Genomic DNA, 26008 nt, shown 5'->3' with positions numbered 1-26008 from the left:
GAAAGACTTTTTCTGTCTGTCATATATGAGATCAGCTAAGGTGAGCACAAGGCATATCATAACCTCAAAAGCTAGAAATTACTAAGAATTACAGTATCACATGGTATCACACAGCCCAGAAATTTAAAGCCACTTCCTTAACAGTACAAAAAAACCTTGGGAAGAAAGTCCTCATTCCTGTGGCTCCCTCAGCATTTGTAACAATTTAAAATGTCATCTATAATTTGCTGATCTGGTGATATCTGTAATACTCCTCATTAGAGTTAAATGGGTAACTTGATATAGTCATAAACAAGTCGTGCTCAGTAATAGGAGCTCTAAATTAGGCAGCTACAAGACAAACAAAAGACCATCTTTTGTTCTTGATCCTTCTCTTGTGCACAGAAAACCAATCATGCACAGAGCCTTTCATAAATAAATAATCATAAATAAACCAGGAAAATGCAGACTAAAATTTCAAATTTAGCCGCAGAATGCAAGCACTTGAGACATTCATTGTGTCTGTCTCTTGTCTGCATTACCTCTCAAAGAGCTGACATTTGCACAGAAGACAATGCCTTGTTTTAATTAACAATTGATTTCAAGCTATCTTTGTGTGTGGAACGTGCATACTTTTACATTTGCAAGGAAATTTTTAAAAGAGTTTCTAAAATCTCACAGCTTTGATAATGCAAGGACATTTACAGAATCCAGAAAAATATTTAAAGCCTGTATATGACAATAATACACAGTTAAAATGTATTGTCACAGACAATAGAGAAATAAAAACTTAGCATTTAATAAAAACACCAACATAAAAAAACCCCTTTGGAGAAAATAGAAGCAGCCTCAGCAGGTATATGAGGAGTTATTCCTCTACTATTCAGGGAACAGGAACATGAAAAAGAGAGGGTTTTTCCCAACTCTTTCAGAATAACACAATAACATTTGAAAAGAGATGGTCTTTCATGTACTATGATGAAAGTTCTCAGTCTACTGTAGCCAAACTCTCTCCAACATTGGCACTGTTACTGACCAAAAAACTGATTTTATTAATGAAATAAGGCAAATGTGTGTAAAAACTCAAGTGTAACTGAGGAGTGGACAGTGCAATTCAGGAAGTAGTGTGTGAAAACTATCCAAGCTATCCTTTCCACTTCACTGACCAGGAGTCAGCTGCATGAATTTTTTTTTGGTTTACAATGACTCCACAGGTACTTCATGTTAAAATGTGAACAGGAGGGGGAAAAAGAAATCCTGGTCTTGCTGTGGACACTCGTAGTTCAGCTTTTAGACCAAGCACAGCTTGGCAGGGTTTCTAACACGGCCACCTTGTGACCCAGGTGACACCCTCCCTCCCTTCCAGGGACGCTCTGGTGTTTTCCGATCCTGCTGGGCAATTGGCATAAATTACAGGTAATTCTTGCTCCCCCTGACCAGGCAGTGCCTATACAGTGCCAGTACCACAGGTTGCCTCACTCTTGGATGTCCTCATTCCCTCATCTTTGCCTGATGCTCTCTGGCACTGATCTCTCGGGACAGACACAGATTTGTCACTTCGCTTTCCAACTCATGAGCACCTCCCCATAGGAAGGATGGATTCAATTCACTCTATGAATATGCAGCTCCAATTAGCTAATAAGCATGTTTCTTGGAGCCTGAGATTCTGGCAGTAGCTCTGGTGTGTTATCCTACCTCAGGAACTCCCCTGTAGCAAACTTGGAGTTGAAGCACATGTCACTGGGCCTCTCACTGCTATCACCATCTGCAGCAGCTCCTTTTATTCCTCAATTATGCTCGTGCTATCTGGGCTGAAAAAAATCTTCCAGTCCTTGCCAGTCTAAGCATATGCCTGTGTAGTTATTCAAGTAATTTTTAACGATCTGGGTTGACAATGCCATCTTTCATATCATTTCACTGGGGTTTCATTAATATGAAGTGTCTCACGCTTAATGGAAAAGAGTGAAGTTGGGATACTTCCTTATTTACAAGATTTTCAGAGCAAATTGAAGCAGCAGAGTGTTTCAGTGAATACAAAATCCAGAGTGCTGACTGATGGACTGATCTCAGTCAGTCACAGCACTGTCATTAGAGAAGCTATCTAAGGCCACTCTCTGTTCCTAAATACAAAAAGAGACAGGATAGTGAATTACTGCACTACAACAGCAAACCGACCTTTCTTTCCCTGTGCTGGCTCAGTTGTTCTCCTCAGTGAGTAGAAAGCAAAGATATATATATATACATATATATATATAGAAAGAGAGAGAAAGAGAAACATGTTTGATACAAATACATATGTTTGAAACTCCACAATTTATTCTCTAAACCCAGGCTAGCACCTACCTCACCCACCCCCAGGTACCAGAAACACCCAACCCCTCTCCAGGTGTTCATCAGCCACATCCTAAGCTAGTCATTGGTACAATGAGGCATGAGTGATCTGCTGCACCCCTTTCCCTCAGCTATGAGCCTGATAATTCTCTGATAAAAAGCACATTTATTGAGGCTGCCTGCAAGCCATCAGAAGTTGACTCATCCCTGCTCCTTCACTTGAGCAAGATCAATTTTGATGTTCAAGAATAGTCTGTGGTAAATGAATGTGATCTTGTGGAAGGAGACACCAGCAGAGTATAGGACTGCACTGCACAATTGAGAGAGATTTATTTTTTTTATGGAACCTCTGAGGAGAAATATTTCTGACTATAGCTGTCATGCTATTATCAGGCCGCTTAACCTCCTCAGTGTTAGGTTACTGTGCCCTGGGGTACAGGGGAGATTTAGTTTAGCTTTAACCAGACAGGACAGACTGGTGCTAGATTTGACATCCCAGCTGAAGAGACACAATCCAATAACTGGAGCAACAGTACCTCCAAGGGGGTTTATATCTGCCAGAAGACAGTTTTGAAATACAAGTAGCATCATTTCAATCCCAAGAAAGTAATCGCACTGGAAGCTTCTTGGAAAATATAAGTGATGATTGAGCAATTTTTTTGCATATGAAATCTTAATTAAGATGTTTTGAGAATTAAGAATTTCTCCATAAGAGCCATTTGCTGTTACCAGCTGCTTTTACTACTTGGTCATAGAGATCATGTTGTAGATACTCACAGAGTTTTCATTAAACAAAACTGCTACACTACCAGCCAAACTAATCTGCTGTAAAAAGTGTGGACTCACCACCTTTTTAATTACACTGCAGACATCCTCAAACTGATAGTTAGCAACTGAATTTTGTGATACTGTTGAATTACAGAAACAGAGAACTTGCTTCCCTGCTGAGGAACTTGCCAACCTAAGCACAAGTGGACCACAAAGCACTGCACTTTTTAAACATTATACACTCTTAAAACACACATTTTAAAAGTGTGTATACAGTGAGTGAATAAGTACATTTTTTTTCTTTAATATATGCTTTTTACTATGTAAGTATGCAGAAATAAATAAAATAGGTAAAAAAAAATCTATAGGAGAGGGTGAATGCCTATTCAAGCAGAACAGTACAGAGAATATCCAATATCAGTGATGTGCTGGCTATCAGAAATAGAGATATTGCTTTCAGCTCCTTGTAGAACAGCCCAGGTGCTAATTACTGTCATTGATATGAAAATGACATTAAATCCACCAAAGCAAAAAAGAGTATAGAATACTTGCAAATATACACAAAGCAGAAGACTTATACAAATGTAACAGATGTGGCCCATTATGCTAAAAAACCTATATTAAACAGTAAAGAGAGATGGCCAAGCCAGATGGGACTGTGAGCAACCTGATCTAGTAGAAGGTGGCCCTGCCCATGGCAGGGAATTGGAGCTAGATGGACTTTGAGATCCCTCTAATTTCTTTGCTTAGAAAGAACCTTTAATTGTCCAAGGCAGCTGAACTTATGATTATATCTTAAAGTAATTATCTACTAATGCACCTACTTATTTTTCATTTTCATGTTTGCAATTGAAATGTATTTGCAATATTAGAGTAGAAAAGTCCATTCTCCACACTAACAGTACACGTCAGAGAATTAGGAGCATCTTTTAAGAGCACAGTCATAATACCTCAATTTTAAGAATTTCTCCCTGAAGGTTTCCAAACTGTGTAAATGAAGGGACAGTAGCATAATCCTCTCTAAATGGGTTTATATGATGCTGCTAATGCTGCTTTTATATGATGCTGTTAATGCTGCTTTTGCAGCATTAACATACTTTGGTACTTCAGATGAGATCATTCCAAAGCTGAAAGTGCATGCAGAGGTCATGTCTAGGTCAGGGACATGAAGTTATTTTGCAACCACACTGTTATTCCAATTCCTCACCTACTATTGCCATTGTCTGATAAGTGACAGTTGACTCTTTTCAGGGAATAAAAATAAAGGGGTAAATATGCTCCACTATACATGTTAAAAAATGGGTTTTATTCTGGAGGTAAGTACACTCAGATTCTGAGCCCTTTGTTGCAAAGAACACGTAGCACAAGTGGCTCAGAATGAATTTTGGGTCAAGGATACAGCATAAAGACCCTTTATGACCAAAGTGCTAAAAGAGTTCTACTTTGACACCATTCACTGTAGAAAGGATTCAAATCTTAAGGTTGTAGCAAAAAAAAAAAAAAAAAAAAAATTACATAATAAATTCAAGGGTATCAAGAGTTGATATTATGGTGGGAATCAAATGTTTGTCTTACAGAAAGGGCTAAATTTATCCTGGCAGCATTTAGAAACATGGATGGAAAGAACACATATAGCTCAAGAAAATTAGTCTTAAAAGTATTTTTCAATCATAAATGATCCTGATCTGTTGTTTTCAAATCTGTTATCCAGTATGATATGTTTTTCTAATTTAATATGTACAGGTCTAATCACAGATGATGAGAAAGTAACATCAATCTGCTTCAAAACAAACCAAATCACAAACTTCCAGCTACCCTTTGTTACTTTGGTGTTCCATTAATTCTCTGCCTCATCATCTTTCTATCCTTTTACAATGTAGAATCACATATATTATTATGTTGGGATTAAATATGTTTTAGCATTTCATGTTTCTAAAAACTTTCATTGTTTTTAATAGCCTTTGAGCAAGGTGTCTAACAAGCAAGCCAAAGGAAAACAAAAATACTAAACAGAATTAAATCTTGTATGGTTATTCACAAACAATGAAAGAATCTGTATGAAAACATTAAACTGAGGACATGAATTTTGATCACATAATGTTTACCCATATTTATAGAACTCAAATCCTGAGATTTTCATCCTAATCTTCAATAAGAGTTAATAGTGGTGACAATGCATTACAAATTGTTTTCAGTGCCCAAGCTGTCATCCTTCATAAACAAAACCAGAACAATCAAAATAAGTAATTTAAGAACTAATACAATTTTTAAATGGTTCCAAGATTATGTACCTGGTAAGAGACATATACCAATTCATTTCTTTAAATACATGTCTCATTTTTCAAAACCAAATGCAGAATTTTATCTGATTCTGAAATAACAGGTCATCTGAACAGTCACCCTCATTCAACATAATTCCACCTTTGCTAAACAATACTTTCCTTAAGGACTTCAAAAAACGAGTAAAACTTTGATTATGAAAACAAGCAATTTGGACTCTTAATCTTGTAATGTAAAAGAGGAAACAACAAGCAACTGTTATGTCCCTCCAACAGTTTTGATAAACATTTGTGTTATATTGTTTAGAGGAGTACCAGCTCCTTTCTGTGCAGAAAACCACAGTTTCAGGACTTGCAAATGATCTTAAAGCTCTCACAGAATTGTATCTGTAGGATATGATCAGATTATTATGCATTCAGATCTTTTTTTCTGGCTCTGTCAGAGATTCCTTTATCTTTTAAATTGTGTTCATTCCTTTGCTTTATTCCATTTTCTCATTCTTAACGTCTGATGAGTCTCTGCTCAATCTAGAAAAAAATGTACACTAACATAAATATGGAGTTAATGGGATCTAATTCCTTTTCTGGTTACACTGGTGTACAACTGTAAAGTGTAGGATTTAATAATAATATCTGGAACAAGAACCACAAAGTCTGCAAACACTGGAAAAAGTGCATATTTATTCTATGTTCCAGGCTGGCAGAGCACAGATATACTATTTAAACATCAAAACCTGCATAATTTCCTTTTAAAAATAACTTGCATCATATTCCAGACACAGTCATATTTCCAGTTTTCTTTTACACATAACGTATTATCATACATTTTTAATTTGTCTCAATTTAAGATGGAATAAAATATAAAACCAGCCCACAGACTGAACTCATTGAGAGATGAGTTTTTCACTTTTTTCTCTGAAATTGAAGGCAGAATGCTTCAAGATACTCGAATATCACCTTTTATTTGAGGCCAAAATACTTCCATGTTGTCACATCCATGTGAATTTTATTATTGAGAAACTTGAGTGATATCAAGATACTACAGTTAAGGCAAAACAGCTTCTGGAAACAGCTGAATTTGCCTGGTTGTTTTTTTTTTGTTGTTTTTTTTTGTTTGGTTTTTTTTTTTTTTTCTTTAAATAATCAGGACTTTTAAGCTATGCCATTATTTACTCCATATTTTGCTCTGGTCAACACTGCCTGTATGAATATCAATGAATTAGTGTTTTGACTTTTAGGACAGCACAACTGGGAGTACATAAACCACTCTCATAGTGACAGAGTTAAAAAGCAAAGATAATACAAAAGCAGATCTAAGCAAAACTGTCAAAAGAAAGATTCCCAACATCTATAAACATTTGTGACAAGCATGCAAGAAGTTAAATGCTCATCTCAAGCTTTGGAGCTCAAACCATTATCTCAGGTTAAATAAGAACAGCTGTTAATTCCACTGAGGATTACCCTATTGCTACACCTATAAAAGACTTTCTAAAAGGCTCAGAAACAGCTGCCTTGTAACAGTTTGCCTGTTCCAGTTAACTCAGAACAATGTTTTATATTCTGCATTTCCTACAAAGACTGTTCTGCATTTGAGCTCACGGACAAGCCACTGATTTTCCCTCATAAAATGCCATCACTTCTCAGTTTATTTCATTGCTTTTCCTAAATGGACTGCAGAGTAAACTCTGAGTTCTCTGAATGTTTCATGAAACCAAACCACAAAAATCGTGTAGCAGGAGGTGAGGAACCCCTACCACTTCAAAGAGCAATACATCATGTGCTGGGAGGAAATGAGGGAGCAAAATCCATCGTTTACACATCATGTGTGCAGTAAACATTTAAACAACAGACAGCAATTTAGGCTCCATTGTTAATTTTGAAAGTGAACTGATCTGGAATTTCACTTGAACTGGTACCAGAGGAATCTCTTATTCTGATTCAGCACATCAGGGCAATACAGCAAATAATAGCAAGTGATTCTGTTGCTATGTGTATGTTATGATTGGAGACTATGATACTGAAGTCAAGATAAAGGAACTCAAATTATGGGAGAGAAAATACTTCAGAATTAATTCTCTGCTGAAGGTTACCAAACAAATTTAAAATTGTCAGTTGCTAAACCAAATGATTTCAGAAACTTCCTTGGCAGACTAAGCAGAGATGAAAGAAATCCTGCAGCTATTCCCTAAGATTTTTCAAATCATATACCATTGTACAGTCAAAGGACTCATCCCTTTGGTAATGCAATTCCAAATTATTAAGAAGTCAATCAAATAAGTGTTAAAAAATAGTTTCTACATATTCACAATGATCTTATTAAAAGATGACAATTGCAAAGAAAGAAAAGACTGCAAAATGTCTCATCCAAGCCTTCTATCACAAGGAGATACATTATATAACTCTTTCATAAAAGGATCCTTAAACAACCTCTAAGCAGTTAGTTCTGTCCCAGACCTCCTTCTTTTTACCAGCCCTGCTCTATATTCCTGGCTGGATTTTCTATTTTCAGTTAAATCATCATTATTGTTCCAACATTACAGTGTTGTTATCTTGCTGTTATCTCAAACTGTGCTCTCCCGATTATACTCTAAATAAAACTCTTTGACTTAAGAGAGAAAACAAAACTTATTTCACATCCTCCTCTTCCTCCTAGCCTGCAGGAATCATACTAGCTTGTAGAGAATGAGTTAGATTTGTCAGAAATGTTTATTAATTTCCAGTTACAGTTTGTGTTCAGATATGTTAAGTACAGCAATTTTGCACAAGCTCTTGAGAGCAAAATGGGTCTTGCAGAGTTTCCAGCTTTGGAAGCTGTCCCACTTGGCTTTAGGAATAAATCTATAGGCTTCAGACTGAGACAGCTTCTCAAGGGAGCACACGTGATACAACATTTACTGAGAGTCAATAAACAGAAAACCTTACAGTGCCATTTCAATGCAAATGCTTCTCAAACTGGAATGCAATTTAACCACCCTATCGACATTTAAATGGCTATAAGACACAGCCCAGTGAGGGTGAATGTGAATATTTATGATGATTGCCTTTTATCAGCTTTTGTCCCTTTCTTTGCCATTTTTCTTGAATGCAGTAAAGTCTTCCTGTTTTAACACTGAAATCTGTTATCTGAGCAACATAAGAATGAAAAGATGGGGAAAGGGATGAGAGGAGTAGAACACTTACACTCAGCCAATATGGATTTAGCTGCTGAACCGTAAATTACTTCTTGGGCAAGTCTTCCTATGGCTGCTTCCTTGTCAGTAGCCAACCCTTGTCTCATCACAGTCTTGTAAAAATGAACTACTAGAGGTCACAAGTCAAAAGAATTTGGATAATCACTAACAGAGATCTTGATAAGAGGTTCCAAATGATGCAAATACAATACCAAAATAGGAGCTCAGGTTTTGAAAGATATCTACCCTGACAATGCTACCTCCAGTTCAGGACTGAGAGTTTGTTCATGTTTCCTCACCATGGTCAACCAGGCACTGCCTAAAGGATTTGTGTTCTCATTTTTCTTAGATATGTATCTGGCTTTGTTAGGCTCATAATAAAAAACTACCACGAGCTTTGATGAAACAGAATTCTCTGTTTAAATATTGATCTCACATTGGTCCATAAAATTGCCTCACTTTATGTTTCCTCATTATTTTTAATTATATATAAAATGCAAGATATAGCACCACTAGAAAAAAGTAGAAAAGTATAGATGAGAAGAAAGATATATGCATAAAACATGAACATAAGAGCCTGAGAAGAGAAAAATTTGGAGTTATTAACACATCCTATGTAAATCAAGAGCTCACAGTTGTATTGTGGACACTGGAACTCCCATGGTACCATTGCTGAGCTCTGTGTGCTCATTTGGAGAGATAAAAATCTTAGTGCTGAATAATTTTAAAAAATAAAGCCAAGTTTTTCCCTTCGTTTTTATTTTTATGTTGAACGAAACAGGAAGATTTGTGGAGCATAAAGCCATTTGGAATAGGCTGCTTAGCTGGTTCTCTAATCCATCAGCTGCTGGGGGATCTGGAGAGCAGCCAAACCTCCCGAATTCAACACGTTCAGCAGCTCTCCCTGCTCTGTCTCCCAGCACAGGAGGACACAGCTCCTAAAACTTAAAGTTTTCACTAATGCATCTTTCATTGAGTTTGCTTTACAAAGCTGCCTCTAAACCATTAAAGGTATTTAAAGTGCAGACCAATACTTCAAGATGTCCTGAGCTGGTGGGTTTTGTTTTTATTTTGTTTTCAAACTCTTCAATTCAATACCCAGTGGGGAAGGTCACAACATCTGGCCATAATTTTTGGCATGACGTTTATAAATGCAGTGAGGTGTTATTCTGTTTCTCCTCATCTAGAAAGGCAGATGCTCATGAAACCAGAAATCCTGTCATACCTGTACCAGCACTGTCTTGCAAGATAATTTTTTCTATCTAATTCAAATTCCCTTGTATGAAAAGCTGTCCTAAAACTTCTGTTTTACTGAAGCTTGAATTGAAACATGCCTATGTTGAGATGATTTCTGTGAACAGAGATGCATTGTAGTGTGCTAATTAAAGCTGAAACAGCTTGGTAGTATCTTTGGAAAATAAATGGAACAGCACAGGTTTGTGTAAAGAAGGAATGCTTTCTTCAAGTATACATAATCAAAAAAAAAAAAAAAAAAGGAGAAAGAAAAATGTGATCACTCAATTTCTTTCTGCTCACTTTTTCACAAGAACAGGTACTATAAATATTCCTGAAAAATGAATTAGGGACTCAAGTATCTTAAATATTTGTAAAAAGCAAACTTATAATTATGAAAAGGTATTAGATAAAATCCTATTTATTAGATGACAAGAAAGAATTTCTGCAATTCATCATTATAGTTTAAATACTGTTGTTAAAATGTTAAACATTTACAAAGCACTGGCTGTTGGCTTTTCACATGCAAGAACAAATTTGCAAATCACTGTAATGAAGAAAATAATTACAGAATTATAGAGTATTGCACTAAATAGTAATGTTTCAAGCGTGACCATGTGCTCATTCTGATCCAGCCATAAGGACCTGAAGGTGATTATTAGATCCCAAGCACCTAAAGCTTTATCATAGTTGCAAAGCTATATGCATCACTTATTAATTTTTTTAAATTCAACTTTATGCTGCACTAGAAATTTACGTTAATATGCTCTTACCATAATTTAATTAAATACTTATTACTAAGCACCACATCTAAATAGTGTGACTTGTACAAAATTGAATTTGGAACTGTTCAGAAACATCAGCAGAAAAAAGTATTTCCTTACAAAATCCTGCTAAATTAGCATGCTCCTATGGAAATGTCTATTACTACCCATTATCTGATCCCAAAGGATAAATTTAGGAAAAGTGTTACTAAGTTTTGAATCCAATGCTATTATAAATATTTAGCATCAGGGGGATACTCTGAACTCTACTCCTTATTTTGCTTTGGAGATACTACCTAAAGGAACTGTTGCACTTTTTAAATGTATCAAATAATGAAATACTGACATGTTTCTCATTTTTCTTCATCAATATGTTCCATTAAAACAAATAATACATTTTTTCCTCCATCAATTCATATTTGTCATGATTTGCACATGGGTTGTCATGTTCTACATCACAACTGTTTCCATTGCAAACCAATAAGGAATCATCACTTTTATTTACTAAATTGTTATACTGTGGTTTACAGAGAAAAATACTTACCTTGCAAACCTCCACTACCAAAAAATTGGTTTTTTATGAGGGCCTGGCATGTATAAAATTAACTGTTACATAATTAGAGGGTTTGAGCAATAAACTTCTGTACTAGATAAATTTATATAACACTCTGGCTTGCTGAGAAACAACACTTAGTATCGAAGGAGGCCATATAAACACCTTAAAAAATAATAATTCTTCAACAGTTATTGTAATAAATTTGCTGGAGATTTTAATTTCAGCTGCAGCTGGCAACAGTAACAAGGTTATCCTGACCATATTAAAAACAGTTTTATTTCTCTCCAGTTCTTAGGCCTTATGGCTTCATAGGCAAGAATTGGCTACATAGTGGTCACTACATGGAAGGGAGACTAAAATTTTCAAGGTTGCCTACCTTACATAGGACAACAATATTACTCTCTAGTCAACAGAATAAAAAGCTCCTTTTTCCAGTGAATTTCTCCCCTGTGTACCTCTCCAGCAGAATCAGACAGTTTAAACTATTCCACTACATTGACTTTCTCTTTGGTGTCCAGGAAATTCCTACCAACTTCTAGTTTCAAAATGTTTCATGTACCATAGGATGAGCAGTCAGAAATGTCAGCCTGACATACACACAGGAAAGTGTGTTTTCTAACTTTAAAAATAAGTTAGCATCAAACTACTTGCTTTGCCCAGCAAATAAACTAAGTCTGCTCATTAAAAATAGCACAGAGGTATCCTTTGGGTTGCTTTTCTCCATTGTAGCACAGCCACTTTAAACTAGTGAGACAGATTTTGTATTTGGTGTCAGCCACACCCAGGGCTTTGCAGTTACATGTGTGGAGGATGAACAGCAGGCACTAATACGAGTATCATGACTCTTTTCAGGCAGTAGGTGAAACCTTGAAGAAAAAGTGGCTCTGTCTTCAAAAAAGTGACCTGACCTTTGCTTTGGTGGGTTTTTACTCTGCAAGAAATAAAAAGCACTGCATGCTTTCCAATGCATCCTTCCTAGCTGATAAACAATTTTGTTCTAGCACTCAGCACAAAAGGACCAATATTTATATGGACCAATAGCATGCTATTAGTGCTAGCTAATGATAGCTCATGTGTCATACTGGAAACAAGCTTCATAGACCTGGAATATGTCATATGAATCATGAACAAACACGTAATTGGCCCAGAACCTTTGATATGCTTACCAATTAAATGAATTGCTTACCAATGCAATTCTCATTGAATTTAAGATATTTAATTTTACAATGACTTTGCAGTTCTTTGGATATCAAAGGCATCACAAGTCCAGCATGCTTATCATTTATGACACTTCTGCTCTGAGATTTTCTTGCAGCATGCAAAGAACTCTCTGTAGGGTATCTGTGATGTGTTGCACAAGCAAGCTAATCTAATATTGACCTGACCACTAATAAAATCTGTTTAGAACCTGCAATAGTACGTAATGGTTTCACCTGCAATTGATGAAATGTTCCTGAAACAATCTGTGGTTTGGTATAAGCAATAGTGGGATTTACTTGACACAGGATACATTGCTAGTGAAGATAATTCTTCGATATGATGTCTTAGCAAAGAACCCCTTCTTTTAATAGACTTTTAAGGATTTAAATATATTTAAGTCCAGTATAAAATACCTCTTTTATGGAGCCAGATCCTGCAGTCTTTGCACAGCTAAACCTTCCGTGAAAATCAATGGGAGCTTTTCAAGTATAATAATAAGGACCTACCCAGGGTCACTGGCATAATACAGCTCTGCTGTGATGCTTTATGTATAAGCTCCAACCTTCTCTGTCACTTGCAAGAGGCAGAGATCAAAATAAGACCAAAGATCAAGATACAGAAACCCTCATGAATTCAAGATTATAAAGACTCTCATTAAGTAAAAAGAATGGCATCAAACAGCATGGCGCATAATGTTGGTGCACTTTTAGTTTGGCTAATGTATCTTAAATAATGCCAAAATATCTTAATTTTTTCCAGAATATTTAGAACATATTAAGAAAATTTTAAGAAAAGTGAAGTGAAAACAAAAACCTTACAGTACGTTCTACAACAATGATCATTTTGGGGAGAGCTGTAGCAATGCCTACGATGGCAGAATTTGGCTCCATATGTTCTGTTAGCAAAAACCCAGACTGTTTATATGATGTAAATTGCTTTTTAAAATGTTACTAGAGCTATAAACTCTGTGGGTCCAGATTATACATTCAAATTTCAGGGAGAGTTTGCCTCAGTGAACAACAAGGAACTGTGCTTTATTTGACAACTCTGCTTGATGCTATTCTTAAGGAAAAACAACAAAAAACCCATGAAGAGTTATTTTGGGTATAAGCTTTCGGATAACTGAAATTCAATCAAGGAGCTGATCCTCCAGCCCTTATTGCTCTGGGGATCCTATCCTGCGGAAGGTTGGCACTGGGGAATTTCCAGCAGGCCTTGGCTTGGGCAAGCGCCGGATTCCTGTTGGCTTCATTGGGGCAACTCTAACGAGCCACCAGACCACGACTAGACCCCAACTGCCTCCTTAACCGCGGGGTTGACGGACCATTTGTTACATTATTACTGTTATTGCGATTTCTGAACAGTGGTGTGTGTTCTGCTTCCAACCGAGCTTCGCTTCCAGGCGGGCGCGGCCTGCGTCCGCCAGGCCGGGTGGGAGCGCGGAGGCCGTGGGAGCCCGCTGCTGACCTGGCGCCATTGTTGGTTTCGCTGTTGTAGGGCAAAGGCGCTAGGGCGGCCGATAAGGCTGTGGCCATGGTGATGAAGGAGATTCCGAGGGAGGAGTCTGCAGAAGAAAAGCCCCTCCTCACTGTGGCATCCCAGGTGGGCAGAGCGCGGGGCTCTGAGGGGGCCGCGGGCGCTGCGCGAGTCCCCGGCCCCGCTGCTTCGCTGAGGGGGGAATAGCCCGGGGTGAATATTGGGGGTTTAGATGTTTTGATGTGAAAATATAAACAAAAATGCTTTTTTCCCCCCAGTTCAGTTGCCAGAAAGTTGTTTAACTCTAGTTTAAAATCTCGGTTCTAGTCCATGCCATCAATTGTCATGCCATAAATACTCATTTGCAATTCATGTATAAAATATTCCCATTCGGTGCATATGTAAAATAAGAAACAACCAGTTCACAGTAGTGTCATTTCCAATATCTCAGATCCCATTCCTAAGCTCTAACTGGGGTTCTGCTCCTGGCCTGGATCAGAATATGTGATTTTGCACATCTCATTGCTTTCATTTCTACACCTTCAGTCAAAGGAAGGGCATATGTCCCCACACTAATCCTTACACGTACCTTGGAGTGGCCACCAAGCATTTGGTGGTTCCATTAGTTTCTTATAGATAGTGACCGAACACTGCTATAAATCACAGCACTCTTGTACGAGAGTGAATTTTATTCTCTCACGCTGCTCACGTACATGAATTTGTTCCCCAGGCAAGGGCATTTAGTTTACTGCCGATACTTACAGCTCACAAATAATTCCAGCTCATTAGGAATGGAAATTGCTGGAAGCTGTTTTTATGTGAGAGCCTTAAATGAAATCCACAGTCGTGTTTTATTCCTCTCACGATTTAGGATAACAGCTACTGAAAGAACTTCAGAAAGTTCTCAGATGCACACACACCAGCATGTACATCTCTAGCAGGGTGTCACAGATGTGCTGCACTAATACACATTCTAGAAATACCATCTACTAATTTGGAAACCAGGTCTGGTACCTCCTCCTCAGCACCTGTTGAACACCAAGTTTTGTTCATGGTGTTATAAATGAGAATTATCACAATGGTCAATTCCAATGTCCATGAAGAAATTGCACCAAGGAAAAAGATGCTCTGTTTAAGGCATCATCTCTTAATTTTTCACCAAGTGATTAGCAAACAATTAGAAACACACATAAAGTGACATACCCTCTAAACCTTCACTCAAAAAAACAATTGACATGCAAACCTTCCATTGGCTTCAACAGGGCCAGGAGTTCAGCCTGGGTTCATTAAATGTCTAACACACCATTTGTAGTGGCTGTCTGTCACTCTCCTCAGCAGTAGTCTATGATAAATTTATGAGTAAAATGCTTGTGTCTGTTAGTCAGTGTAATTTCTTCCACTAAACACAAATACCTACTTCCCTGCTATGCACCAAAGGGGTGCAGAAGCCAAAAGGAAGCAGAATCAAGTGAAAAAGTGAGTATTTTCCATAGCCATCTCTGCATCATGTATGTGTGTTGTTGTGCAGTTGTGTGACCACGTTGCATACATCATTTGTCCCCTACTTGTCTGGCTGAAGTGTTGGTTTGAGATGCTGTCACTGCAGTGTGTCCACGACCCCTCATCCCCACCATCCACGCAGGAAAACGCTCTGCTGTGTCAGCCATCCCCATCCCAGTGTCTGTCTCTGCTCTTTACATGACCAAACAGGTGAATGTGGCTGCTGCTCACAGGGTGGAACAAGTTCCAAATTGACTGCAAAATTCCCAAGCCAGATGGGTCAGGAGAGTAAAGCCTGGTCTTTACAAAGTTCTCACCAAACCCAGTGTGGGCAGGTCCACATCTTAGGGATCATTTAATGCGCTAAGTAGCTGTGCTGCTCCAACCTTACAGCTACCTAAGCAAAAAATCTGCAACTGAAATGCAAGGATCAAGCCCAAACCGAGAGCACTGGCTTTTCTAAGAGGAAAAAAAGTGAAATCCCCACTTTCCAAAATCCTTCGTGAATGGAGGATTAATTATGTCTGGAGACAGACTCCACAGGAAACATAATTGGAATCTGATACATAAAGAAGAGTGTCTAAACCTGCTTTTTGATAGTGATAATGTACATAGGCCCCTGAATTTGTAGTTTAAAATATGTCTCTCTGCTCTCTTCCTATGGAAAATGGTAAAAACTCATCCAGTACAGAACAAGACAGATAAATAGTCCCATTTTCTTGCAATGCTCCTAGCAAAACATTTTAAAATATTAAAGCTCCCAGGAGCTTTTAAAATATGACACCTATTTTTTTAATAAATACTGCGAATTAAATTTAAATTACCTTTCCAATTCTCAGATTATTTTATATCGTCAGATATGGTTTTATATCATCATAACTGGAGGCAAATCCTCAAATAACATGAACCAAAAAAGTACTGCAGGCATCTGTGGGGCTGTGGCAGTATATGGCAACTGGGAATCTCAATCACCATTCCAGCAGTAATGAGTGTACTACAGTGAGCAGAGGGGTATTTCTGATAATTGAATGGACCTTTCAGTGTCTATTTTTTGTAATCCTGTCTTCCTGTCTCAATTACCTTCTGTAAAAGTCACTTTCTTCACACTTACTGGTGTGAAAAAGGATTTGGTAGTTGCCAAATTTAATACTTTAAGCATCAAGAGAGTGATCTTTCAGTTCTAATGGGGTTTTATAGAATATAACTCTATCCATGTTGCTGTCTCCCTTTATCTTTTAAAAGATAATTCCTAATAGACTGGGACAAATGAAAAAGAGGTATTTTTTTCACATGAATAGAACCTAGAAAAAGTGTAAGAAAGCTTGCTGAAGGTTCAAAGATTATCTTGATATTAAGCTATGAACCAATTACTTCTATCTGAAGCAGAGAAATAAATGAGAAAAATCATGCATAAATTTGGTTTTAATTGCAAAATAAAATTCTTGTTTAACCTCTTCACAGCTTCTTTGCATTTATCAGGAGAAAAAAAATCTTGCTTCAGAATTACTTTCTAATGAGAAATTTAAACCTAAATATGCCCCAAAGTCAAAGTTGAATTGTGCAGTCAGCTGTGAAATTCCCAATTTGCTACAGGTCAGTGAACTTCAAAGGATGTGATTCAATCACATACTTCGACCCAGACTTATACTTTAAAATATGATTAACTGCTTTATTGAGCAGTAAAATGTTCATGCTTAAACACTTTGCCAGCAAAAACAAAAGAAATCTCACAGTGTCACAGGAGTTATTTGTCCCAAATCCATCACACCTAATTTAGGTTACTTATCAGAGTACACAGGTTGGAAAGCTGCTCATGGTAGGATCCCTAAAAAGAAAACAGAAAGAAAGAAAACCTGCAAGAGGGTATCTACATCCATGACAGTCCTGTTGTCAATATACTCTGGAATTATACAGAACAGAAATGGGAGTCCTATTCACCAACAGGAAAAAGAAATGCAAAGTATATCTTGAAAACTATTCCTCACTACTGCTAGTAACTGAAAAATACAGGAGCTGCCTACTTAGAATTTATGGGACCCACACAGACATTGCTCAGAGCACAGTTTTGGTCTTGAGCACTTATAATTTAAAAAGTTAACCCACAGAACACTTCAGGGTTTAGGATTTGAATTGGAAATAAGAATTTTTAAAAGCTGGAATTACATTATAAGAACCATGCTGAAATCCATCCTCCCCTGTGAAAAAATGCAGGCTGCAGCACATGTCAGAAAAAGAGAGATTTCATTACTACACCCCAATTAATTCCACCAGATGCTTAAGGCATTTTTTATGGTCTAGGAGGTATGAGTTAGTATTCAGAGTAGGAACTATTATTTTTTAAGTGAACTTCATTTGCATGCCAATACTTAGTTGATCTAAGCATATTTATATTTGCTTAAGGGGTTGTGAATAAAATACTCAAACATTTCCACTGCCTAAATTCCATTGTTTTGGTGTTTTGGTTTTCATTTGCTTTTATGTATGTTTGTATGTGTGTATGTATATACTTATTTTGGTAATGGTGGTATGTTTTTGCTTAGGTTTAGTTTTCTTTTCTCGCTTGCTGTGTTAGGCTTTTTTTGTATTTGTTTTGTTCTGGGGCCTTCTTGTGGGTTTTGGTGGGTTGTTTGGGGTTTTTTAATCTGCAACAGGAGATTTTTGAATGCTTCCATTCAATTTTATAGAGGAAGCAGATTAAAGACAGCTAATATTCAGCTCCCAATGTTGTTAGTAGATTTTCTGATGTGTGTATCAAGGGCTCACTACATGAATTTGATTGCATAATCACAGTTTTCCATATAAACTTAACAGTCCCATTTGAATCAATCATGTTCATTCTAAGCTTCTTAGCATTAGGCTTGCACTGACTTCCAGCCCACTCCACAAATGTTTTCTCAATAAGATTTTAACAGAATGGTGGGATGTTCCAGTGGAAGTAATTAGCTTCCCTTCTCTTTTACACCAACCTAAACCAGCAGTCACCCCATTTTAACTAAATGAAATACCTTCAGGTAAAAAAGGCAAAATTCATGCCAGTTTAAATAATTGTCATTATCAAAGTCTGGAGTGCAAGAATTCATTGTACATTCCAATCTGCCTTCTGAGAACTGTGGCAATTTCTTCACTGATCATAGGATAACTATGCTTGAGATCTATTTTTTTTTTGAGTCTTTTTAAATGATTCATGATAAATTCATTACCAGGATGTTCTATAGGGCTCAAATCTGATTTATTATCAAAGCTTTGAGTAGTTTATCTGGGGACACATTCTAAGTCCTACTGAAAACTCTTTTTCATCTATTATTAGGGCAGCATAAATACATGAAAAGCAAAAAAAAGAAGCACAAAAATGAATAAATTCATGCTTAGCAGTACAAATATTAATTGATTCTTTACCTCTAAGTTAAATATTGCTCAACATTTATTGCATTAAGGGCCATATGCATAATTTCAGTAGAAATATTCTCATGAGTACAATAAAATTGCCTTGACAATAAGCTTAAAAGTCATAAATTGGCTGCTTTCCTAAAGTTATATAGATCTGTCAACTAAATTAAATACATTTTTCACAAAATTACAATTTTAATTTGAAATTACCATGGGAATTGATAATGTAATATTTTTAATAAAGTAAAAAAATTAACCATATTGTTTCATACATTCCTTGTTATTCCTTAAGGACTTCTTGGCTCTTCATTCATGAATACTCCAAGTATGAATATACTGTCCTGTTGAAGAGTTGCACACCATGTGCTACAGCTCTAGAACACTAAACTTGCTGTTTTTCCAGTGAAACTGTTCTACTGAATTGCAGTTCACAAAGAGCTGATGAGTTTGAAGCTCTCCAATCTGCTGAAAACATCCCAAAGCAACCAGACATGCCATGACAGGGAAAGCCCATGTAACAAGAACTTGTGATTTGGTTCCTATGACCAGACACAGTAACAGATCCAAACCCACAGCCTATCTCTAGATATGCTGCAGAACTTTGAGAAGAAAAATCCACAGAGAGGACAAGAAAATATCCATGTGGTTTTCAAGCAATTACAGCCCATATTAAAAACATAGCAGGGATTCCAAATCTTCTACAGTGATGACAAAATGTTGTCTTTGAACACTGCTGTAGATCTTCAGCCTAGATAATGATATGGGACAGGGGAGAGGCTAAAACAAGTCACCAGGCAATATCACAAAGAAAACTCATGGCCAAATGATCAATAAAGTCTTCTAACACCCAGGAGGGTGAGGCACTCATTTTTGATAACAGCTTCCTTTTTACTTAAAATGCATGGAGCACGCAGGCATAAATGCAACAGGCAGATTTACAATAAATCGCATTTCTGTGTGTGTAAAGGCCAAACTACCTGTCAGTCACAGTTAAAATATGACAAGAGTAACTTTCCTCCTCTTCCCCTGTGGCTCTGGTCCAGCAGGACAGTTAAGCACGTGCTTAACCTTGAGTTTTGCAGAGCATGTTTAAGTGCTTAGCTGGAGTCAGGCCAAAAAGCAGGAGCCAGACACAACTCCCTTGTTAAACCTCCTTTTGTGAGACAAGGTTGAAGAGAGGGAAGGAGATACTGAGCTGTGAGATGTTTAATTTTAGCTTGGAACAACACACCATAACTTGTTCAGGTCGGCAGTAGAAACACAAGAAGGATGCTGGTGTGACACAAGAGTTGTCACCCAGCAGTGCAGCTGCTCTTTATGGAGATGTAACATAAGCAAAGGTTCTAAACAACACAGTTGGCACATGAATTCAAATGTCCAATGCAGTATCTACAACAGTCCTCCCACAGCTTCTCTGACTTCACACAGACCCTGACAGCTGTGGGAAGCTCTGGGGGTCACTTAGCTTGTGATTACAGGTAGCTCTGGTTCTCAGGCCACATCACAATCTTCCCACCTCCCAGCAGGAGAGCAGTGGTTATCAATGGTGAGCAGGGCTGGTCTTCAGAGAGGCAGCAACACTAGAGGGCTCTTTGCAAGAGGGTGCAATGAGCTCATCTCAGTTTTAGAGCTTCCCACAATTCATGCGAAGCAGAAGTCAGTTATACCATGTGCCAAGTGAATCCATTCTCTCTTCTGGTCAAAACCAAATATCAGCTTCATTGGGACATGCATTCACAGTAGAGTGCCAGAGAAAATTAGTGTATTACTAGCACAAGGATGGGGCAAAAAGCCAAGAAGTAATCACACATTACACAAGAGTAAATAAAGTGTGTGAAACAGTAATTTTGATTGCAAAATCTTTACAAACATACCAGGAAAGTGAGAAAATAAGAAAACCAAAACTCATGCAATTTAACTGTTGTCATGAGACTACTGATTTTGTCAGGAGCTCCCTCTCCAAACACCCCACTCCAACCAGGAAAGGAGGTCTTCCAGTTCTTGTCCTGCCATGAAATGATCCACAGACACAACTGTCAGGCCAATACTTCCAGTTATGCTCTAGAAAACAATAACCTAGATTCTTAGTTGGAGTTCCCATTTATCAGTATTTAGAAAGAGCCTGGTAATAGAAATCAATTTCTTTGTTTCTTCTTAACCCAGTGAGTGCCACCAAAGGTCATGAGGTGCCAGGTGTGCACAGAGAACCTGACAGAAAACCTTTGCTGTGTATGGTCAAAATAATTAATGACTGAAATTAGCTGGTGTCTCTGCCTAAGCACAGCACTTAAAAGCTATTGGAATTGATCTGACTCTTTTACTTGTTTTCTAGTGTCACTCAAAGAGCAAACAAGTTTCTCAGAGCAAAGTTCATATATAATCTTTTTCCACTAGAAAATCTGAGTTAAATGTTTCCTGCCTTCTCCCACGCTGATGAGCACACTCTGAGCCTCCTGGAGCACCTCATGTCACTGGTGCAGCCCAACCACCCTCTCACCCCACTGACTGGGTAGCACTGGAAAAATTCTCAGTGTCCAGGAGCAGCTTTGCTGCTGAACTGTAAAGGGGATTACCCTGTAGTAGTTTAGGGTTTCCTAAATTAGTGCCATGAGTAATTCAGTCAGGCTCAGGCAACAAAATGGATCCAATCCAACTCACTTCAGTAGCAAATTACATCTAAATTTTAGATGCCTTTTGAGCCAGTCCTTCTAAAATATATCCCATATATAGCCAGGGGAAAAGCTAGGTGCCTTTGAGAGCCTCCTGAGGGACAACCTAAATTGGGCAGGCACGATCTCCCTTTGGAGTTGCTTTTCTAGGCATTTCTCTCTCCCTATTGAACATGGAGGGAATTTAGGCACTTAATTTAAGAGAACTAGTTCACTCTGTGCCCAAAACATAGGTGCTAATTATCTGCCCATGCCTGACTGGAAACCCTCCCAATTTAGAGTCTAAATAATTTATCTTAAAGACTAGCATTATGTTATGCCCTAGTAAAGTTTTTTTAACAGAAACAAACTAGCATGCTTTGTGCACTGCAAACAGATCAAGATCAGGAATGCAGTAAGAGAGGATATAAAATGGGATGAAAGGACCATACTTTAGTTGCTGCTAAATGATCCTTGCTTTGCATATTTTGAAGGAGTGGAGCTGATATCAGACACTTTTGGCTCTCCCAGTATCTCTCCCAAAGCACCCAAAAGCCCCACTTACATGCTTTTGTGGAATGAAACATTACAGTAGCAGTACTGGGGTAAGAAAACCACCTTTTTCTGCTGTGCTGCTCCCAGAAGACTCATTTGAATTTAGGAGTATTTTATACTATAGATGAGTGTCTTCAAATGAGCTGGTAGTAGGGAATATCAGCCTCCACAGATTTCACATATCCCACAATTAAAGGAGTGCGTGGGCTTCTGCTTTAATTAAAGTGCATCTTATAGAGAGAATTTAAGTTCTTAGAGACATTATGGGAATTTATGGCACCCACTGGCTAAATTAGTCCTGAGATTCCCCCCATTTTCCCAGGCTGAGTCTGCACCACTTGGTGTGTGTACAGATACTGGGCACGTAAATCCCATGCAGGATTGGCTCCTGGCTGCTGCCCCCAGTGCTGCTCCGCCAGCACCCAGGGATGCTGGGTGACTTCCCTAATTTCACTTTGCTTCCCTCATCTGCAACACAGAGATATTACTCCTCACCTCTGCAGTGGTGCCAGGCTTGATTCAAGAATGTTTTAAGGCATTCTGTGATTTTCAACCTGAAAGGTGCTTGAGAACCATAAATTATTGGTTTAATATAGATCATAGTTTTCATCTCATAAATCCTTTATGTACTACTCTAAATTCATGCCTGATATAACTCTAATAACTTGAGCAGTATTAAGCAAGGGATAAATTTGGTACAGTATATGAGGCAGCAAAATGAAAATCCAAATGTGAGGGCAAGGGCTTAACAAGTGGCATTTCTTACAAGTAATGTCAGAAACATACCCCACTGCCCACTTCCCTACAGAAAAAATATCATCTCGTTGCACTCTAACTTGTTAAGTCTTAGCTCATCATTAAATATCTACTTCATGTCAAAATAATATTTTTCTAATATTTTCTATTGCTATACATAGGTAGTTTGTGTTTATTGAGAATTAGTAGATGTGGTCATCTTTTTGCAATCTGTTTTGACAAAAATACTTGAGTTGAAAGCAGATTATTTTTCACAGGAATAAACCTCTGAATAAGAAATTCCTACCGCTTCTAGTCCTTAGCTGTGGGAGCATAGGACACAGAACTAGGAGGGATGCTCTGGGTCACAGTCCCATCAGAAACAGTGATGTTGGGGGCTTGACAAAAGCCATTTTAAATAAATGGGTATTTTGCCCCCCCTACAATAAGAAAAAAATACTGTTCATGCAGTTCACTGCTGTGATAGTTGAGTCCTTTTAATTCCCAGACCAGATGTTTTCATGCCCAATTTAGAACTCTGTTATTGGGGCAACATTTCTCTATAGCTGAAATAACTTTGCTCCTCTAGTGTCATCTGACCACTCTCCAAAGGAGAGTGTACATGAAGAATGACTACATTCCTACTTAGTCTTCATTTTGTTAGCCTAAGGAAGGCAAACTCTTTTAGTCTTCCTTTAAAATGCAATGAACACAGTAAAGAAAGTTCTAAGGACATGATAACCATCTTTGAAAAGGAAACAAAATCAGACCTCATATTTTAGTTAGACCTTGGAAAATTTTATTAAGTCTTGTCTCCTTCCCCTCCATGACTCTAATTCATAACATTATTTCTGGTCTTCCCAGAGTTTATCCTCTGACCTCTGCAGCAGGTTTGGACAGTAAACTGCCTTTCCAGTTGGTCTTCAGATTTTCTATTCTATTCATTCTGCAATGAGTGATCTTGGATACTTTAATTCTCATAATCTTTCTTCATTTTATCCTTCACCCATTCTTTTCTATTAAAGACAATTTCCATGGAATGTAGTGGAAAACTTGACAAACATCTGAATCATATTTGATACATATTTGATAATGTACCCTACTGACAGTCTTATAGATACAGAAACAGAGTATTTCCTATGAAGTTTTTATATTTAAAATGATTACCACAGAACCCCCTTCTTCCCTCTTGTCCCCCTCCAAACAGTCTAGGACTTTTCTTTATGCTGTGTAAATGCAAAAAGAAAAATATATACAAGCAACTTTTGCTGATATCAAGATAAAATTTTAAAATACTAAAGGTAGTTTGGAAAAGACTCAACTTATAAGGCATCCACATGTTTTTCAAAATTGTTATGAGTAAGGACTGTCACCAAGTCATAAAAATTAGGCCTGCTCAAGTCCTAAATATCATAACTAGGTAAATTTGTAGACCTGGGGATAATGGAAAACAAAGATGTGCAATGGATATAAATGTAATTTCCAATCAAGTGTTGAGATTCACCAAATTAAGCAGGTGCCTTCTGTGCATTGAATGAGACAGCAACCTGGACAGGCAATCCAGAGTCAACCCCCCACAATTAATTCCCTGGTGAGGTGCATCTGCAGCCTGGGTTTAGCACATGTACATCTGGAGTTTGGGACAGCATCACTGCCATGTTTCTAAATTCAGATCCCACATTTGCACGTTGGGCTGCACTCAACTGGGCAGGCAATCACTCATCTGTCTTCCATGGTGCTCTTGGAAATTGGTGTTTCAGTGCCAGTCTCTGAGGTCCTGGGCAGATGCACCTGTGCACACACAGAGCAAGTCAGTGTTGGATATCAGCTTAAATCTTTGATCCATCAAAGTAGTGAGCTTGTTATTTCAATAGCTCCAGTGTTTTGCTGCAGCTTTGCAACACAGAAATCAAGTAGTGAACAGCAGTGAATCTAATCTGGTTTGCTGTAATAACTTTAGAGATCATCCTGCTGCTGGAGTAGCTCAAGGCCAGTACTTAACAAATATGAGGATGAGTAAATACCCTTTTTGGCTAGTTTAGTCCATCTTAGTATCCTAAATTTAAAAATTATCTGAGAGAAAATTTTGAAAATTCAACAATGGAAAAAGAGTTAGAAGGTTGAGAAGATAAGAGGATAAAATAAAGCTGAGAGAGCTCCAGACAAAAGTGACGTGGGAAAACATTTTTTTTCAGATCAAGAAATTAAGATTCTAAGATAAAAATAAGTGCAGGGAACACCATCAGACATTCTTCCAGTTCAGTTTATGTCATGATTCTCTAATCAGAGATAGACGACAAAGAGGAGACTTTTATTTCTGTCCATAATTTCTGTCAGGGAATTTCTGGGATTTCCGTCAGGTAGCAGAACACCAGTGCATTAATCCAATTGAAAATGGAAAACTGCTCATAAATAAAAAGGTGTTTTATGAAGTCAGAACTCATGCAGAAAGTTTATACACTCCCCAGGCTCCATCCACTGCCATTCACATGTCACTGTATGACAGACAAGTGTTTCTTGTCTCTGCAGGTTATTGTTTAATGGGCTAATGCTTATTTGCAAGATGAAATGTTATTGTAGAAGTCCTGAGGGGAAGCATGTTATCTGTGAGGGGGAAAAAAGACCACTTCCAAAAAAAATAAGCAAAGCCCTGCTTAACCTCCTGGTGATAGAGAAGGGCAACTTCACCATGGACTTGAAGGGAGCTGTATCAGGCCCTGGAACTTTAGCCCTATAAGCAATAGTGTGCAATAGCTGCTAAGGAAAAATCATCTTGCTGCTTTATTTTTTGTGTGATTTGTTAATATAATATTTGTTTGAATATAATTTTGCCCCAAAAGGGTAACTATACCTTTTTGTTATTTTAATCCCAGTGCTATTTGTGCATCGTCTAATTGCGATATCTTACTCTCACAATCAAAAATAAAGCACATGATATTGTGAGAATATGTTTTATTTCTGTAAATTCTGCATCCCAAGAATGCTCTGTGACCTGGGGTTCTTTGTTGCTAGCTGGTGAATGAGCAACAGGAGAGCAGACCCCTCCTGAGCCCCTCCATTGATGACTTTCTCTGTGAAACTAAGCCAGAAGCTGTTGCAAGGCCTGTAACATCGAACACTGCAGGTAAACAACATTCTTTACTATCCCTCACTAGAGAAAAATAGTTTTAGTTTTAGCTTAATTACAGCACTTTTTTTGTCAAGTGGCTTCTTGGTTTGTTACTGTGTGTGCAAAATCACAAGCTGGCATTAAATTATAATTGCCTGACTTCTAGGAGAAAAACTTTGTTTAATACATTTTAGGGGGAATCTGATGTGATTCAAATCAAATCAGTTCTAGCAGATCTTTGGGGATGAAACTTATTCAATTTGTTTAAGTCTCACAGGGTGTACATATGAGTTTGAATCAACTCTCTGTATTTGGTTT

At 37.7% G+C, this 26008-nt stretch overlaps 1 protein-coding gene across 2 annotated transcripts in view; it reads left to right on the top strand.

Annotated features, from left to right (window-relative positions):
• Nucleotides 1-26008, top strand: part of PEX5L (peroxisomal biogenesis factor 5 like) — a 104013-nt gene that overhangs the window by 51207 nt on the left and 26798 nt on the right. For both annotated transcript variants that reach the window (XM_079314652.1, XM_079314653.1), the window contains 3 exons: nt 11933-11998; nt 13778-13882; nt 25594-25705. In XM_079314652.1, coding sequence (XP_079170778.1) covers nt 11933-11998; nt 13778-13882; nt 25594-25705 — 283 coding nt within the window. The remainder of the gene's footprint in view (nt 1-11932; nt 11999-13777; nt 13883-25593; nt 25706-26008) is intronic.

Source organism: Erithacus rubecula, assembly GCF_903797595.1.
Source record: "Erithacus rubecula genome assembly, chromosome: 11".
NCBI lineage: Eukaryota > Metazoa > Chordata > Aves > Passeriformes > Muscicapidae > Erithacus > Erithacus rubecula.
This window is presented reverse-complemented; position numbering and strand designations above follow the sequence as displayed.